The sequence below is a fragment of the Miniopterus schreibersii genome (genome assembly GCF_964146895.1).
Source record: "Miniopterus schreibersii genome assembly, chromosome: 20".
NCBI lineage: Eukaryota > Metazoa > Chordata > Mammalia > Chiroptera > Miniopteridae > Miniopterus > Miniopterus schreibersii.
The window spans coordinates 20,139,482-20,158,017 of record NC_138122.1 but is presented as its reverse complement, the minus strand read 5'-3'; the positions used below and the strand labels follow the sequence as shown (position 1 = coordinate 20,158,017).

Sequence of the window (18,536 nt, the reverse complement as noted above, 5' to 3'; positions counted from 1 at the left end):
TTCCTAGACAGAAACAAACTAGCAAAATTTACTTAAGAAAAAATGGAAAATTGGAGTAAGTTTACAACAAAGAGATTGAATCAGAAGTTAAAACTTCCCAGGGAAAAAACTCAGGCCCAGGGCTTCACTGGTGAATTCTACCAGACATTCAAAGAATTAATACCAGTTCTTCACCAAGTCTTCCAAAAAAAAAAAAAGAGGAAGGAAAACCTCTCAATCATTTTGAGTCCAGCATTATCTTGATGAAAAAGAAAAACAGAGGCCACTATCCGTTATGAGTAAGATGCAAAAATAACATATTAGCAACGCAAATTCAGCAACATGTGAGGGGTACCCAAATGAGACTCATCCCATAATGCAAGGGTGGTTTAACATGATAATCAACTAAGTTACTATACCATATCAAGAGAATAAAATACAATTTAAAGACACACGATCACTCAATAGATGTGTGCTGTGGTCTGAATGTTTGTATACCCCCCAAGTTCAGATGGTGAAGTCCTAACCTCCAAAGATGATGGTACTAGGAAGCTGGGCCTGTGGGAGGTGCTAAGTCATGAGGATAGAGCCCTCGTGAATGGAATTAGGAATTAGCGACTTCATAAAAGAGGCCTCCCTGAGGACACAGTGAGAAGGCACCTGCAATGGACCTGGAAGAGAACCCCTACCAGCTACCACACAGAATCTGCTGGCACCATGATCTCAGACTTCCAGCCTCCAGAACTGTGAAAAATAAATTTCTATTGTTTATAAACTACCCAGTCTGTAGTATTTTGTTACAGCAGTCCAAACAGACTAAGACAACACAGAAAAAACATTTGACAAACTCCAACATCCCTTCATGATAAAAAACACTAAACAAACCATGAAGAGAAGGGAGCTTCCTCAAAGGCCTCTGTCTGAAAAACCACAGCTAACACCATACTTGATGGTTAAAGACTAAATGCCCTCCAGACAAAGATGTTCTCTTTCATCACTTCTACCCAACACTGCCCTGGAGGTTCTAATTAGGGCAATAAGGCAAGAAAAAGAAATAAAAGGCATCTAAGGAACGGGAAAAGTAAAACTATCTCTGTTCATAGATAACATCATCTCATATACAGAAAATCCTAAGGAATCCATTTGTATTTTTACATACTGGTAACAAAGATCTCAAAAATGAAATTAAGACACCATTTACAGTAGTATCAAAAAGAATAAAGCACTTAGGAATAAATAACAAAAGAAGTACAAAACTTATAGTCTGAAAATTATAAAGCATTGTTGGAAGAAATGAAGATCTAACTAAATGGCAAAACATCCCATGTTCATGATTCAGAAGACTTAGTATTTAAGATGTCAATACTCCCCAAACTGAGCTCCAGAGTCAACGCAATCCCTATCAAAATTACAGCTCGCTTTTTGCAACTGCCAAACTGATCCTAAAATTCATAAGGAAATGCAAGGAATCCAGGATAGACAAAACCACCTTTAAAAGAAAAGTAACATTTGAGGACTCACACTTCCCAATTTCAAAACTTACTACACAAAGCTTTAGCAAACAAGTCAATGTGGTAGTGGCATAAGGATACAAATATCAATTAATGGAATACAATTAAGAGTCCAGAAGTGAACTTAGACATTTATGGTCAACTGATCTTCAACAAGGGTGCCGTAATAATTCAGTGGGGAAACAATAATCTTCTCAACCAAAGGTGCTTGAACAACTGGACATCCACATGCAAAGGAAGGAAGTTTTGCATATACAACACATGAAAATTAGCTCTAAATTGATCATAAACCCAAGAACTAAGCCAATAAAACCCTTATAAGAAAACATAGTACATCTTTATGACCTTGTGTTAAGCAAAGGCTTCTTAGATACACCAAAAGCATAATAGACAAAAGAAAAATACAGATAAATTGCACTTCACTAAAACTGCAAACTTTTATACTTCAAATGATACCATAAAGAAAGTAAAAAGACAGCCCACAGAATTGGGAGAAAAATTGTGCAGGTCATATATCTGATAAGGGACTAGTATCCAGAATATATGGAGAACTACTCAAGAATTAAAAGACAACCTAATTTAAACTGGCAAAGGATCTGGATAGACATTTCTTCAAAGAAGACACGCAAATGACCACTAAGCACATAGAAAGATGCTCAACATAACTAATGATTAGGGAAATGCAAGTCAAAACCACACTTCACACTCATTAGGATGGCTACAATCAAAAGACAGATAATGACAAGTGTTGACAAGGACGTAAAGAAACTGGAACCTTCAAACGCTGCTGGTGGGAATGTAAAATGGTACAGCCAATTCGAAAAACCAGTTGGCAGTTCCTCAAAGACTTAATCATAGTGACTCTATAACCCCAATTCCTCTCGTAGGTATTTACCCAAGAGAAATAAAAACACGACCATACAAAAACTAGTACATAAATGTGCATAGCATCATTATTCATAAGAGCCAAAAAGTGGGGGGAAAACAAATGTCTGCCAAGTGGTAAATGGATAAGCAAAATATATATACACAATGGGATTTTATTCAGCCATAAAAAGGAATGAAGTACTGATACAGGCCACAACGTGGATGAACCTCAAAAACATCACTTTAAGTTAAAGAAGCCAGACACAAAAGGCCACATGTACAATTCAATTTATATGAAATGTCCAGAATAGGCAAACCTATAGAGATAGCAAGTAGATTAGTGGTTGTCTGGGGCTGAAGGAATTGGGGGAAATGGGGAGTCACTAAGGGTATGGGGTTTCTTTTTGGTGTGATGCAAATGTTCTGGAATTTGATAGTGGTGATGGTTGCCCAACTCGATGAATATACTAAAAACCACTGAATAATACACTCTAATGGATAAATTGCATGATAAGTGAATTATATCTCAATAAAGATATTTAAAAATCAATGTACGTATGAGTTTTATGTAATACATAAAACCAATGTATCACTGATATACTGTTTGATGAACTGCTTAATTTCTCTTGAGTTTCAGTTTGTTCCCTTGTAAAATGAGAACAATAAAAAACTCCTACCTTACCAGGTTCTTACAAGGCACGATGCCTATCCCCATAGTAAGCACTAAGAGCTAGCTCTTATCACACACCCACACTATGTAGTTTTATATAAGCTGTCACTTTCTTCCTAAAACAGATTTGTTCAAATTTTGTTACAGTTGATAGTGAGGCTTAACTAATGACATTAGTTCAGTGAGCAAGAGCTTTCAGAATTTCACTGAAATTCACTTTTGAAGCTGACTGTTTTTTCCTTAGGCTTCTTCGGTCCTGAGCTATACCAAATTAAAAATACCCACCCCCTTTAACTATAATAGTCCCCCCCCGAAAGAAAAGGAATGAGATTTGTGCAGGTCTCCTTCCTATTTGTTAATTTAAGCCCACCCACTTTTCTAGCTCAAAGCCTTCTCTACCATCCTGCTGTCGTCCGGCAGTGAAAGGCCCAGCTTTGAGGGCAGGCAGATGAATTAGACATCAGGGCCCACTTCCAGGTCCTTCCTAGCCTCAGATGAATTACTCAACCCTTCTGTGCCTTGGTACCAGCATGAAGTACGTGCTTTATAAACTATCACTGTTATTTCTTGGGGGGGTGCCTCAGGTAACCACACACATTCCTGGGCAGTCTCAGACTGCCCTGGTCCTCTGAGGCTGTGCCCTCAAGTCGGGGGTGTGTGTGTCCACAAGCCTGGTTCTGTAAGGTAAACCTGAGTTCCTGAGGGTCCAAGGGGAGCACCTGAGGCTCTTGGCTCTTTATCTTGGATGCCTGGCCCCTGGCTCACAGGAGGCCTCCAGCCAACAGGCATTAACTTGAATGTATGCCCAGTGGCCTCACGTAGCCTTGCCACAGGCTGGGGTGAGCACTCTAGAGGGGTTCCCTGTTGGGTTCTGAGTACTGCTGCCGCCTAGACAGCTCTTTTCCTTTTGTCTGAATTTTGTGCTTTCACCTGCGGGTACCTGACTGGGGGCTGGCTTTAGAGTCAGGCCCCATCTGCCACCCTCTTCCCAACTCGGTCCCAGGGTTTACCCTTCCCTGTCTGAGGTGCACTGATTGACCTTTGCATCTGTCCCCTTTCATTCATTCATTTTCCCAGTATCAGTAAGAAGTTTGCATTCATCCTCCCAGCATCGGTAAGAAGGCCGAAGATGTTTAACAGACCTCTCTCACTAAATGACAAATGACATAACCATGGCACAAATCATTTTAACTGCACCAACCAACTTCAAGGCCCCACTGAATATTAAAGACAGTAAAGCTGATGGGTTAAGAGGCACTTAATAAGGTGCCTGAAATGAAGGCACTTAATAAAGTGCCTCTGTTGAGCAAATGTTGAAAGCTTGAAACAATCTCATAGTTGATCAAGTTAGTTCCTAAACAGCCAACTTCAGCTATTAGCAAGATGGTGGGTTGGGGGCTGACTCACACACACTCAGAAGCACATACTTGTCAGCTTCATTGGATAAACTTGATTCTTTCTGTGCTGCTGTTCCTAGAACAAAATCAAATTCTTACAGCTACCAGTGTTCCTGCTTCAAGTCTCACTCATGGAATGGAAGGAATGAAGAAATGGAGAGCAGAAACTTACTGGCGAATACAACATTACGTGAAACAGCTGGTTTTACTGCTGGGGTAGTAGGAATTTTTTGTTTTTAATTATGCAACCAGTATGTGTTCCTTTAGAAAAACTGGCACATACATAAAAGAAGCTAAATACGCAGGATGAGCATCGTAACAGCAGTAACTATGGCAAATGGTATTGTGCCCATTTACTACATGCCTGCATTTTCACATGGGTTCTCTGCCTTATTTTCCACAATCCTGAAATGAAGGCACTTTTGGTCAAAAAAGTATAGCAGAAGGGTTAAGAATACAGGATTAGGGCAGAGTCTGACTCTCTGGGTTCACATCCTGGTTTGGCCACTGGTTAAGCATACAACAGAGCCTCTCCACCTCAATTTCCTAACCTGTAAACTGGGAATCATAATAGCACCCACCCCAGAGGGCTGATGAATTAAATCTAAAACTGCACACAAGCCCGGTTGGGCGTGGCTTAGTGGTTGACCATCGACCTAGGATCCAGGAGATGGTGGTTCAATTGCCGTTCATGGCACATGCCCAGGTTTCCGGCTGGATCCCCAGTCGGGGTGTGCAGGAGGCAACCAATCAATGACTCATCATTGATGTCTCTATCTCTCCCCCTCTCCCTTCTCTCTGAAATCAATAAAGATATAATAAATAAATAAATAAAACTGCACACAAAACATTTCAGCACAGCACCTGGCAAAACACTAAGCTTTCAGTGTTACTCTCCCCATTTTTACAGGTGATAAAACAATTCAGCAAGGGTAAATAACTAACCCATTCTCACAACTTAATCAGCATTAGTATTAGCCATTAACTCAACTGCCCTAGGTAGCTGGTTCATAATCAACAGAGGATCTCAATAAATATAAAAGTAATAAAGTATTTCCTGCCTCGTATTTTAATATCAATGATCAACTTCTTGACCTGCAACCAGTTACATAATTTGCAGGTTCCACTAAAAATGAAAATGTAAGGCCTCTTATTCAAAAAGTAATTATGAATTTCAGGACAGTAACAGCAGAGCATTAAACCAATCATGAGCCCCTTCTGAGCACAAGGTAGCACACCCCTGAAGCTAGACTGTCTCAACCCTTTCAATGGCCAACTTTCAGGGTTGAAATTGGATTGTGTGCTCATGACAGTCAAGCATCCACGGTCAAGATGTTCTTTATGATTACATCTGAACTATCTCTTCCCCAAAGGGAAAAGGTATACTGTGAAATGATCTACAGTGATAACCAATAACAAAGTCAAAACCAAGTAACTAGCAAGTATGAATAGTCTCCCTTGACCTCCTTGACAGTTGAAGGCATTAAGGACTAATTACTCCAGGAAAATCTGCTGCAAAATGATAATTTTCTAATCACAAATGTCTCTAATGTTTTTCAAGTTAAGAGTCACAGAGAACTTTCAATGAACAGTTTTATCACAGCTTGCAGAAAAAAGAGATAATCCAATTATGTCACATTATAGATTTTAAACCCACACTTTGTTATCAAACAAGTTTTTCTATCAAGGTAAAATGCAGTTTATTTAAACTCTTTTCTTCACCTCCAATGACTAAAAAGCAGGCTATTTTCAGAAATAAGTACTGAAAGAGTGTGGTTTAAGGGGGACATCTGCAATACTTTCAACAATAAAGATAACTTTTTTAAAAAAGTGTGTGGTTTAATGATGATGATAAACCTCTCTATCAAATGGGATGTTAGTTCTGTGTTTTATCTTGATATTTCACAAGACTCTGGACAGCCCTGATACTGAGGAAGTGCAGATGCAAAACGTAGCTGACCTAAAAACCAGAACTGTCCAGTTGTTTTTAAAGCGTCCAAGGTGAGACTCAGAGTTAAGAGCAAAATGATGGCAGGCTCCCTCTGTAACAGAAAGGGAATTAAATCATCAGGTATACTAGGATGCCTAATGGTGAATCATTTACTCTGGGGGCATGATCTAATTAAGACCAGTGACTTACAATAAAGGTTTATTCTCATTGGATGGAGGATTTAAATGAAAAAAAAAAGGGGGGGGGGGGCTTTTGACTTCCAATGGGTGCTCAACAGACTTAAAAGAAATATGGCAGGGTGCAAGAACAGGCTTAGCAGTAACTGTTCATCAAACGAGATGCTGCTGACTTTGCTCAATTTTCACCAACCAAAAGACAGCCAATGCTCCTCTTGTCTAAAATGCCTTGACAATTACAGTGTCGATTACGATCCATTCAAAAACCAGGACTTTCGCACACTGCATAAAATGAAGTCAACAACAACAATTACACCAAAATAACTACAAATCCTTATTTTAACTGCTAAGTTGATTCTCTTGTAACTTGAAGGCATCCACAACTCCCAGAATTGTTCAGATGCCTTTAAAGCAGGGCTTCTCAAGCAAAACGCTAATGACATTTGGGGTCAGATAATTCTTGGTTGTCGTGCACGGTAGGATGCTGAGCAGCATCCCTGGCCTCTGCCACTAGATCCCAGTAGCACCCACCCTCCACGTGTAACAACCAAAAATGCCTACGTGCATTTACCATTTGGAACTACCGCGGTCAAAATCACTTCCAACTGAGAACCACTGCTTTAAAGAGATGGCAAGAAATAAAAGACAAGGAATCAATGCCTTTTAGAACAGGAAGGGATTTTTTTAAGGATCCTGGGCACCAGCGATTCTCAAACTTTGGTAGGTATCAGTCTCCCCGGGCCAGAAAGGAAAAATGCCTTGCCCAAGGTCACAGGGCGAGTTAGAGCCTGGACTCCAAACCCAACCAAGCCCCTCCTTACAAAAAGGGTGGGTGGGTGGGGAGAGGGTGTGCATTGGGCTGGAGGGGCAGCCGAGCCTAACTGGTTAAGGCGGTGCGCTCTGGAACCAGTCGGCCACAGTTAAAATCCCCACTTGGTATCTGAAAGGAGGACGACCTTGCGCAAGGCACATACCTCTGAGTGCCTCAGTTTCCCTTTCTTTCAGATGTAATAATAACAGTACCTACCTCCTAGGGTTGTTGCAAAGTCGAAAAGAGTTAATGAAATAAAGCCCTCGGCACAGGGCCTGGCACATAGTAAGCGCTCAATCCACGTCCTGTTGTTATTATTATTGCCCCACGACTTAAGAATCGAAGGGGTCTGCGGAGCCCCGAGGGCAGAGGGATGGAGATGGGGTCTAGGGGGCTTAAGGACCCCGGATTTCCCCCTCCTCGGGGGCGCACTCCCGCCCCGCCCCGCCCCGCCCCTCACCTGGTCCCGCAGCTCCTTCTCCAGCTGCCGGTAGTCGTTGTTCCAAACCAGGAGGTGCAAAGGGAAGTGGCCGCTGGTGTCGCGGGCCGAGGACATGGCGAGGAGGCCGCGGCCGGGCCCTCCCCGCCCGCTCGCCGAGCCTCAGCCCCCGCGGGGTCTCCGGCGCCCGCCCGCCCGCCCACCCGGCGGCCGGCCAGCGAGCGAGAGATGGGCGAGCGAGTGAGGGGCGCGGTACGCGGCCGAGCGGCCTACTGGGCCAGGCGCGGGGCGCGCGGGAGTCGGGGGTCGGGTCGGGGACCCGGTCGGCCGCGCCCACCCCGCGCCCCGCCGCCGCGCTGCCGCCCGCGCTGACAGCTCCCGAACCGACTTCTGCGGACCGAACTGCCCCAAACCGGGAAGTGCCGGGAGCGAACCACCGCACGCCGCGGCGGGGGGGGCGCGCGGCCAGGCACCCGGCCCGCGGCCCACCCCACCCCACCCACGCCCCGCTCCATACCGGGAGACGCCGTGTACTCCCCAAAAACATGTACAATTCTCTCCGTTAGCCCAGGATCTGGGCGCGGGCAACTCAGTCTCCCCGACACCAGCCCACTCCCCCTGCCCCAGCAACCGCACATGGTTCGGCCCACAACTGGGCTACTTCCAACGACTCTGCGGTCAGGGGGTGACAACAGCGCCCGGGCCAAACCATTCCAGAGACTGACTCCCTTGCAGCCTTTTTGGACCCGGGCAGATGCTTCCATGATCGGTCAGAAGCCATTTTGGAAGCGGGCAGCACCCGACAGCTTCGACGGGGGAGCTGCAAACTCTGGAGAGGCGTCAGTCAGTGGTTGCACCACATGGAGATAGTTCTATCTCCTGGATGCTCAAGGAAAGGCAGGTTTTGAACCAGATAATTCTTTCTGTGGGGCTTGTCTCGTGATTCTTAGGATATTAAGCAGCATCCCTGGCCTTTCTACCCACTGGATGCCAGCAGCACTTCTCCAAAAAAAATCTCCAGACGTTGGCAGTTGTGCCCTGGAGGAGGAAAATCCCCCCCAGTTGGAAACCACTGTTCTACCTGAACTCCAAACTAGGTTATGTTTCAGTTACCTATGGTGGTGGTTTATTCCACATATGAGTGTCATTTATTTTTGAAGCTAGTCATTTGAATTTTGGGTTATGGCTGAAAGAGCTAACAGATCATACCCAGACTTGACCACAGTCTGCAAGTATATAAAGCTCATTCTGTGAGTTTCAACCGAAGACATTATAGCTCCTTGATTCCATAAAGATCCAAATCAATTTACAGCTACTCACCACCCTGAGCTTTCTGCACAGCTGTCTGCAACTAGACCACATAGCTGGGTGAAGTTATTTGCTGCATCCAGAAAGCTTACCCTGTGCCTTCCCTGCTTGTGCACAGCCAGCTTTTCAGATGCCTGCAACAACAGCTGTTCGAGAATCTCGGCCTAATCCATTCTCTACACGTGTTGAGTCCGGAAGATTTGTGAGTCTGCCATCCAAAACAGGATGTAGGAGCATCAGGATGGTACCCAGGGGCTCTAATTGTGGAATGTGTGGGAATTATGTGGTTATACCCACACCACACATTTATCAAAATGGAGAGATGGACCAAATGACCAGAGCTTCTGAGACCTCTTCCAGGACTTCCCATCCTTTCAGAAGGTTTGTGCAACTTCATCTTTTCTCCTCTCCATCCATGTTTATTGAACATCTCTCTTATTCATTAGTTGGAAAACTCCACAGTGGCTGCTTACCAGAGTACCTAAAGTCACAACAGTACCTGGCCCATAGAGGCGTCCAATATTTGCTGAATGGAGCTCATCGCTGAGGAATGAGTGAAGAAAACGAGATCACGTCAGTAAAGCTAAGCTCACTTAAAACGGAGCCTGTGTAGTCACGCTGACAAAAATGGTTCAAACCAAATGAATGGGCTGAAGCATGAGGACTAGAATTTTACTTTAACGAGCTTCAGCTTGAGGTCTTAAAACTTCTTTTTTTTTAAGAGTTTTTATTGAACCCTAGCCAGTTTGGCTCAGTGGTTAGAGTGTTGGCCCTCGGACTGAAGGGTCCTGGGTTCGATTCCAGCCAAGGGCACGTTGGTTGGTTGCAGGCTCCATCCCTGGCCCTGGTTGGAGCATGTGCAGGAGGCAACCAATCAATGTCTCTCTCTTTCTCTCTGTCTCTCTCTTTCCCCTTTCCCTTCCACCCTCTCTGGAGAGCAATGGAAAAAATATCCTTGGGTGAGGATTTAAAAAAAAAAAAAAAAGCAAATAGAAGTTTAAAGGTAGATAACACATTATCTCCATTTTACTTATTTTAAGTCTACTGCAGTAGAACGTAAGCTCCACAAGGACAGGATATTTTGTCTTCTTTGCTCACTGCTGTTTCTTCAGTGCCTGGAACAGTGTGTGGCACATAGTAGGTGCCCAATAAATATTTGTTGAATAATGTAATCAATAAGTGAACTTGGCCAAAGTTCTACTGGTGACTTGACTATTGATTGCCTCAGTAAGGTTGTGGCCACAGAGTTCTGGTCAACAGATTTTTGCTGCTTTCAATGGTATTAGTCAGTGCTGGGACTAAGCGACTCTCTCCCAGGGAGGGAGACCCAAATTGGAGATTTATAAGCAGGACATAAGGCGCTGGAGTACATATCTGCCCTCACTCAAGATGGCGACAGGGCAGCGTGCCCTTTCCTGTCACATGACTGCCCGACGCCGAAGGGCACCTCCCCACGCGTGCGTGCTGCGCCGCGGCTGCGAGGCGCTGAGGGGAGAAGCGCCGCCGCCAGCGCCGCGGTGGGGACCCGTTAGAGCGGAAGCGCTGCTGTCGCCGTCGCCGTCGCCTTCGCTGTCCCGGGGCTTCAGGTTCCTGGCAGGTAGGAGGCGGGAGCCATGTCGAAGCGGCTCCGGAGCAGCGAGGTGTGCGCGGACTGCAGCGGGCCGGGTGAGTCCCATCGGCGGGGCCCGCTCCCCTCAGCTCTCCTGACTGGGACCCTTGCCCCGGGGCCGCCCCCACGGGTCAGGCGGCTCGGGGCGGTGGAGCCCCGCATCCCATGCCGGGGGTCGCGAGTAGGAGGGACTGGGGTAGCCTTGGGGCGGGAGCCGTCCCAGGCCTGTCAGAGCCGGGCGGGCAGGGGGCCGCCGCCCTCCCTTCCCTTTCGTCCCTCTCGTCCCTCTCGTCCCTCCTGTCCCAGGCCTTGCGGAGAGGGGCGGGCTCGAGGCCGGGGCTGCTTCTTCAACAGGAAGGGGCTTGGGCAATCCACAGGAAAACCAATTACAGAAGTAAAAACGCGAACGTCCTCCGAGCTGCGGCCCCCAGAGGCTGCAGGTGTCACCTCCTCTTCCCCCTGCGCCCCCTGCCACCCAGCGCCCCTCCGTTCCGCCAGGGCACCCTGGCCGGAGTGGGCGACCTTCGCCGCCTCCCTCCACCGAGACTGGCCGGCGGACCCCTAGGTGATTTCCCCACGCTGACATTCGGGCTTCCACTCCACTGGGGAGAATCTCCGGGATGTCGGGGATGTCGCAAACGCGACCGGCACTTAGGAGTCAATGCATGTCTCAAGTTTTGGCATCTGAACGGCCTGAGTTCAAACTAGATTTTGCTTCTGGGTGACCTTGGGCTGGTGATTTCGTTTGGCAGAGCCTTGATTTCCTCATTTCTCCGATGGGGATAAATGAGGAGTATCACAGTCAGTGGTTAGGAAGATTCAGTGAATATCCTCACGGTCATCTCATTTAGGTGTGTTTTTTCCTCTTTGTGTTGTGTTCTTTAGTACAGAACCTTTGCAGCCCCTTAAGGCTAGAGTTGAATTTCTAAATCGTACATTAACCAGTTTACAAAACAAATACAGAGTCACGGGGCATTCACGCAGTGTAGGCATTTGAGGGCATTGAAAAGCCAAAACCATTCCTCCCATGCATAATTTTCAGATTTAGAGTTCAGATCCACCTTGGGAATTGGCACTGAATTTGACTGGTCTCTGTTGTTTTCCGTGCTTGGATTTATCTGCTTTGAATTGGAAGTAATTCAAAGGTAAGATGGCTTCCTTGGCACAATAGTGTCCAATAAACAATCTTAATGAAATCATTGAGCAGCAGTGTTTTTGCAACTGTTTCTGAACTTCACGTTGTCATATGGAAGTGGAGATCGATTTTAAATAGTACTGGGATAACTCAAACCTTATGTGGTTATTTCAGAGCTTGTGTAGTGCCAGCGATGTTACCGATTTTTTTTTTTGACGACAGGGAGAGGAGTGTGGAGGAGTTTAAAAAGAGGTGTTCTATAAACCAAGTTAGTGCGGATTATGCAAACTCCATTGTGTTCTCTAAAAATGTTATTTGCTCCACTTCCTTATTTTCTTGCCCGTTTTCAGTTGAACTGTCCGATGTGTTTGATTCACATGAGTCTAGATTCAGACTTCCCTTTGGAATGCGTATTCTGTAGTTCTCAGTGGATGATATGGGGCCAAGGAAAACTGGCTCCATTGCCACCCTCAATACTACCTTGCACTTCTGCAGCATTTTGTGCATTTCAGAACATTTTCTCTCCTGTTGTGTCATTTTAGTTGTCTCATATGCCTAATCTACAGAGACTTGAGTCACTTCCTTCCTGTTTTGAACATAATTAGGCTACCTTGAAATGTTCTGCGAACTTGAGCAGCCAGGAATTCGTGCCTCTTTTTTTTTTTTTTTTTTGCAAAACCCTAGTGAAAGAGTTACCTTATGATTAGGGATCCCTTTCAGATTTTGATGAATGTTAAGGCTTTCTCCTCCCAAAATGCATGCATACTTAATCTTTCATACAGAATTTATGTTAAGGTTTCTTAGTGGGGTCACAGACATTTCTGAAGCCCATTTGTTGTGTTCCTGGAGCCCAAGTTAAGTAGCTCTGGCATTAAGCTTCAGATAAACTGAAAGGGGTTCACCTAGCGTCATTAGTAAAACTCGGATTTTACTGTATTGTTAACTTTCTGATATTCTTTCCGTGGGATTCTGATCTATGATATTAAAGTGATTAATTGAGAACTTTGCTTAATGTGTGTTAAATCCTTGTTGTCTTGTTCCTGTTTAATTTCCATCAAGAACATTGTGAATCTACTGAATAGATAAGTGAAAACAAAAGCTGTGATTCAGAGCAGTCTCTTTTTTGTCACTAGTAGTGGTACCATACTGCAGAAAGCAATGTTATGCATCTTTGTAGGGATCCTTCATCTTGATGTTTCCAGTCTTTGCTTTTTGGAATGGCATAATAGTACTGAATGATTTTATTTCTGTTCTGTTTCATGGCAAACATTTAACCATGATCACATCTTAGTGAATATTTTACTTTTTTTTTTTTTTAATGAATCTAGTTCATTTAAAATATATTCTACTCTGAGTTCAACTGAGACTTTTACTATAGTAATACAGTGTTCACATGAAACATTCTACGTTTTAAGTATTAACTATCAAAAACTTTTTCCAGTGGTCATAAGTTTCAGGGGGCTCTTAAAAATACCTGAATGGTACTTAGAAAATAATTTAGAGAAGTTATAACAGTTAACATTGCTGAGTATTTACGATATGCAAGCAACTTTACTTACTTTTTATATCCTAACTATCCTGAGATGTGTTATTATTCCCATTTGATCCATGGCGAGGCTGCTAAAAAAAAAAAAAAGCTTGCTCAGATCATTGTGTGAGAAGTGGGAGAGTTGGGGTTCAAACCCTGGACTGCTTGTCTCCAGAGGCTGTCCTCTTAACCACCACACTCTCTGACTCCTAGGATTTGTCTTTGATTGAAATCCCATAACTTTTCATTATATGGTTGGAAAGGATTTGAATAAACTGTTAAAAATGGTAAAGATGGCGTACATGCATTTTAGAGATTTTTGTGGACATGGGAGAATTTTTAAGTGTAATCCTTAGACCAGGGAGCTTGAGTGGCACCTATTGTCACTCCTTTGTGAGTCTGATGAAATGTAGGTCTGTCTTTTTTCTTTTTTTTTGGTTTCTAAGTATTCAGTTTACTTGCCCAATGTGAATTATTCCTTGTTTCAATAGATGTCCAATGAAGTTCTGTGGGGCTTCATAGGAGAAAAGTATTACACACACCAAAAATATTACTTGTTTTTATTTTACATCTTTGCTTTTGTGAAGCTGTTGTTATTACAGATCTGTTCTTTCAGATCAGTTGCAAGATTGGACTCAGTAGTTTATTTAAAACAACTAATGGATATCCTAGAAGATCTCCCTAAGTAGAGGAGGCCAGATTTCCCAGTTTGTCCTCAGAACCACAACAGCTGAACAGTTTTATAGTTTTGGCACTTGCAGCTTTCTGCCAAGTAGATTGGCATATAGATTTGTAGCACTTTTTAAACCATTTTCTTCAGATAAAATGCTATGTGGACTATTCACTGTTACAATTATATTATTTTGCTGTTTGAGGAGATGAGTCTAAAATGATTCATCTGTATACTCTGGATTTGCTTCTCATTTGAATGAAAGAGTCATGTATCTGAGATGGTAGATCCCATTAGGGCTTCAGACTGTGGCCCTGAACCAGAAAGGAGATAATTGCTTATATAGAACTTCAACTCATGTCTTTAGTCTCAATTAACATTGTACCCAATCAGCCAAAATAGGTGGTATCATCAGACAAGCTCACCAGCTTGGATGTTGATTAGCATATTAAAACAACAAAAATGTCTTGTGTTTCTGAAAAGCCATACCTTAGTCATCTTTTGCCATCTGGTAGTAAAATGCCCAACTGGTATTCTTGCTGCTGAAAATTCATTTTTCTTTTCAGATCCTTCTTGGGCATCAATAAATAGGGGAACTTTTATATGTGACGAATGCTGCAGTGTCCATCGGAGTCTAGGGCGCCATATCTCTCAAGTAAGGCATCTTAAACACACACCGTGGCCTCCAACATTGCTTCAGGTAAAGGAAGAATTTGTAATTTAAGTTTTTAGGGCTCATTGTTTTAGCAACTAAAATTTCTCTTACTCCTTAAATAATACAAAAATGATTGAATCATAACTGAATAGGGTGCTGTGCCCATCTTAAATTCATCATAAACAGATAGATAATAGTCATTAAAATTTATTGGTATTGTTTCACTGCTGACTTTCTAGAATGTCTCCAGAAATTGTTTTTGAACAGTCTGTCTTTTCCACATACCATAGTGAATATTCCTGAAAGCCACTGCCTTAGAAATTTTTCATTAATGTACTTATCCCTGAGTACCTGCTAATATTTTTAGGATTATCTTTTCCTGCTTTGATAGAAGCACGGACTGGGATTCCTCAGAAATTTCTGAAACATCTGATTTAAAGGTCTTGTTACTAGCTGGAGAACAAATTTAGTTTTGATTGACTGCCTAACAATCTGCTAAGTGTGTGTTGTTTTATTTGTGGTTCAATGTCATGTCACCTGTATTTCTATTTTGGGGTACACATTCTTTAAGTTCTGTTGGAACTAAGAATTAAGCATGTGTTTCCCCTTCATTTGTCTTGAGTACATATTTTACAAAATCTATGGCAGCTGCACAACATGTCCCTTAAACATGCCTGTATAAACCAAGGGACCAGAACAAGTGGGTTTGGGTCTCTAATGTGACAGTATCTCCACTAATGTAAAAAACAGGTGGGGCCATGTTAATAGTCATTCTTTGAAATGAAATTGGGAAATACGGTTTATTAATAACTTTTACTCACAAGTTTCTAACAGCTCGTTCTCATGTGCAAGTGGGTATTTACTACTCTGAGGTCTGTGTTTACAGATTTTATTAGAGGATCTGAATAAAGTCTAAAGATGAGTAGTTTAAAATGCCAGGGTGGACCCTAAAACAATTCCCAAAGTATGGCACATGAACCACCAGTGGTACTCAAGACAGATGTAGATAATACTCCAATATGTATTTTGGCGGTTGCATTATTTTAATGTGTATAAGAAAACTATAATTAGTATATAAAACCATAATGGCTAGTAAAATTTTAAAAAATGAGTGGATTTAAAGAAAAATACTAAGTGGTATAGTCTAGACAGTACATGGTTGTTAAGAATCTTGCAAATAGTATTTGGATAATCACTCTTGAGAAACACTGCCCTAAAGTGTCAAAGTACTCTTCCTTCATCATCTGTTAGAACAATCTAATCATTTAGATACTTAGCTATCTTACTGGTCAAACCTGAATTCTATGTACAGGTTCATCGTTCATGTTCTAAAATCAGAAAATAGTGATGTGTGTGATATGCCAGTTGTGGTAGTTTTTGTAATGGGGCTTTGTTTTCCCTGCTCAGTTACTGATTCCCACTGAATATTTGTGGAAAGAAATTAAAATACGATTTTATACTGCTTTGTTTTAGATGGTTGAAACCTTATATAATAATGGTGCTAATTCTATATGGGAGCATTCTCTGCTGGACCCTGCATCTATTATGAGTGGAAGACGTAAAGCTAATCCACAGGATAAAGTACAGTGAGTGGAATGTTTATAAATACTTTTATTTCTTTATAACACATGGGCCCTCTGAAAGGAGTGTAGCTATTTTTGACCAGCCTTCACAAGGGCAGCATAGGAGGTAGTTACCCCAATTGTTCATTGAGCTCTTTGCTATTAGAAATGCAGAACAAGGGGTCCTGGCCGGGTGGGTAGCTCAGTTGGTTAGTGTCGTCCCGATACACCAACGTTGTGGGTTCGATCCCCAGTCAGGGCACATGCAAGAATCAACCAGTGAATGCATGAATAAGTGGAACAACAAATCGATGTTTCTCTCTCCCTCCTTCTCCCTCCCTCTTTCTCTCCCCGCCCCTCCTGCCTTCCTTCTCCTCTCTTTCTCAAAATCAATAAAAAAGGAAAAAGAATGCAGAACAAGGCCAGGCATGGAACCATCTCTTTGCATGGTTACCCAGCACAAGTCAGTGGTTTCTCCAGTTTTGAGACTAAGGCTGTTGGTGTAATCAGATTTAAGCGTAGGTGCTCAAACAAGAGGCTGTCAGACCAGAAATCTAGGTTCTGGGCTCTAGTATGCCTGATGCCTCACCTATAAGATGGGATGAAATGCTGCTTCCCTACAAGGTTGCTAGGTCAGTTAAGAAAATTACACATGCCCGGCCGGGCGTGGCTCAGCGGTTGAGTGTCGACTTAGGATCCAGGCAATCGGGGTTCGATTCCCGGTCATGGCACGTGCCCAGGTTGCGGGCTCAATCCCCAGTTTGGGGCGTGCAGGAGGCAGAGGATCAGTGACTCTGTCATCATTGATGTTTCTATCTCTCTCTCCCTCTCCTTTCTTCTCTCTGAAATCAATAAAGATATATTTAAAAAAAAAATTACACAGAGAAAAGAGATGCTATAAAAAGTAGGTATTCTGCAGTCCTTATCATTACAATTACTAATATGTTTTTAGACTTCAAGTCTTACCCACTGCTGAAAACTTATTTCAGTATTGTTCATTTTATTCTTGAGTAGGGGATGTGGGTCACTTCCTCTTCTTTTCACAGCCTAAAGAATGGGGAATGTCGTATCTGAACTGCAAGTGAACTGTTTTCTTTTTTGTTTTCCAACCAGTCCTAATAAAGCGGAATTCATCAGAGCCAAGTATCAGATGTTAGCATTTGTCCATCGTTTGCCCTGCCGGGATGACGATAGTGTGACCGCCAAAGATCTTAGCAAGGTGGGTCACATGTTTAAATTCTCTAAAATTGCTAGATGAAACACTGTATTGTTTTATTTAGGGGAAAAAAATCTTAAAAGGAAGCAAAGCAAAGCAAAATAAAACTGCTTTCTAGTCACTAGATAACTAATAACAGCTTTTCATTGCATTTGGTTTCATCTTTATTCTTAACTCAAATGGCAGCCATTCATGTTAGTAAGAAGTAAGGGCAGAGAGGAAAAATAAGTATCTAGAAACTATTTGTGTTTTTCAAATATGGCTTGAAAATTATATTTCTAAAAGTTTTTTGTTTTTTTAATTTTGAAGTAGGAACCTTCTCAATTTCTGGAAGGGACTAGAAAGTTTGTGGGATTTCTTCAGGTCCCTAGGTTGCATACTGAGTAGGATCTTCAGGATGCAGGGTGTGACTCAAAGCTGTAGTACATGTATTATACTTGTAAAATGAGTAGATGGTTTTCTTTATGTGGGCCTTTGCTTGTTTGTGAGAGATGCTACAAGAAACCTGCATCTCTATTTTCAAAGCACTGCTTTTGGCAAATGCTCACACGTAGCACGGGCACTCACAGTTCAGAATTTTAAACTTTGCATAGAAATGATTGTTTCTTGTTACTTCCATTTCTTGATACTTCCTTTTATTAATAAGACTTGCTATGTGTTTCTTACCACAGTTTTTAAAAAAAAAAAAAAAAAAAAGGCTTAGATACAGATGATAAGGGTTTTTGCATTTCGACAATTCAGGGTCAGAATTGAAGACAGCTCATCTTCTGAATGTATAAGCACTTTTCTTCTGTAGTACCGAATTTGGTATACCTGAGGCCCATTTCCCACCCTGAAAGACGTCATTAGAGCATCCTATGCAAGGCCAAGAATAGTGTTGTGGAGAGGGTCCAATAGAAGGCAGGACCCTGCAATATGCACAGTGTAGGATATGAAGCCCTAAAGCCCTAGGTCAAATAACAACAGACAATAATTATTATTATAATAACAGCTGCCCTGGCCAGTGTGGCTCAGTTGGTTGAGTGTCGTCCCATGCACTGAAAGGTCACCGG

At 42.8% G+C, this 18,536-nt stretch overlaps 2 protein-coding genes across 14 annotated transcripts in view; one reads left to right on the top strand and one right to left on the bottom strand.

Annotated features, from left to right (window-relative positions):
- Positions 1 to 7,995, bottom strand: part of ANKRD13A (ankyrin repeat domain 13A) — a 29,127-nt gene extending 21,132 nt beyond the window's left edge. The window contains exon 1 of the mRNA XM_081123444.1: positions 7,823 to 7,995. Within this exon, the coding sequence (XP_080979570.1) occupies positions 7,823 to 7,918 (96 nt within the window). The 5' untranslated portion in view covers positions 7,919 to 7,995. The remainder of the gene's footprint in view (positions 1 to 7,822) is intronic.
- Positions 7,996 to 10,563: 2,568 nt separating this feature from the next.
- The window catches only part of GIT2 (GIT ArfGAP 2), a 42,620-nt gene continuing 34,647 nt past the window's right edge, over positions 10,564 to 18,536 (top strand). For 12 of the 13 annotated variants that reach the window (XM_081122976.1, XM_081122980.1, XM_081122978.1 and 9 more), the window contains exons 1-4: positions 10,564 to 10,774; positions 14,618 to 14,751; positions 16,180 to 16,292; positions 17,382 to 17,487. In XM_081122976.1, coding sequence (XP_080979102.1) covers positions 10,723 to 10,774; positions 14,618 to 14,751; positions 16,180 to 16,292; positions 17,382 to 17,487 — 405 coding nt within the window. In that variant the 5' untranslated portion in view covers positions 10,564 to 10,722. Of the gene's footprint in view, positions 10,775 to 11,801; positions 11,864 to 14,617; positions 14,752 to 16,179; positions 16,293 to 17,381; positions 17,488 to 18,536 lie in introns of those variants that run through there. The other variant, XM_081122984.1, reaches the window with a different exon arrangement.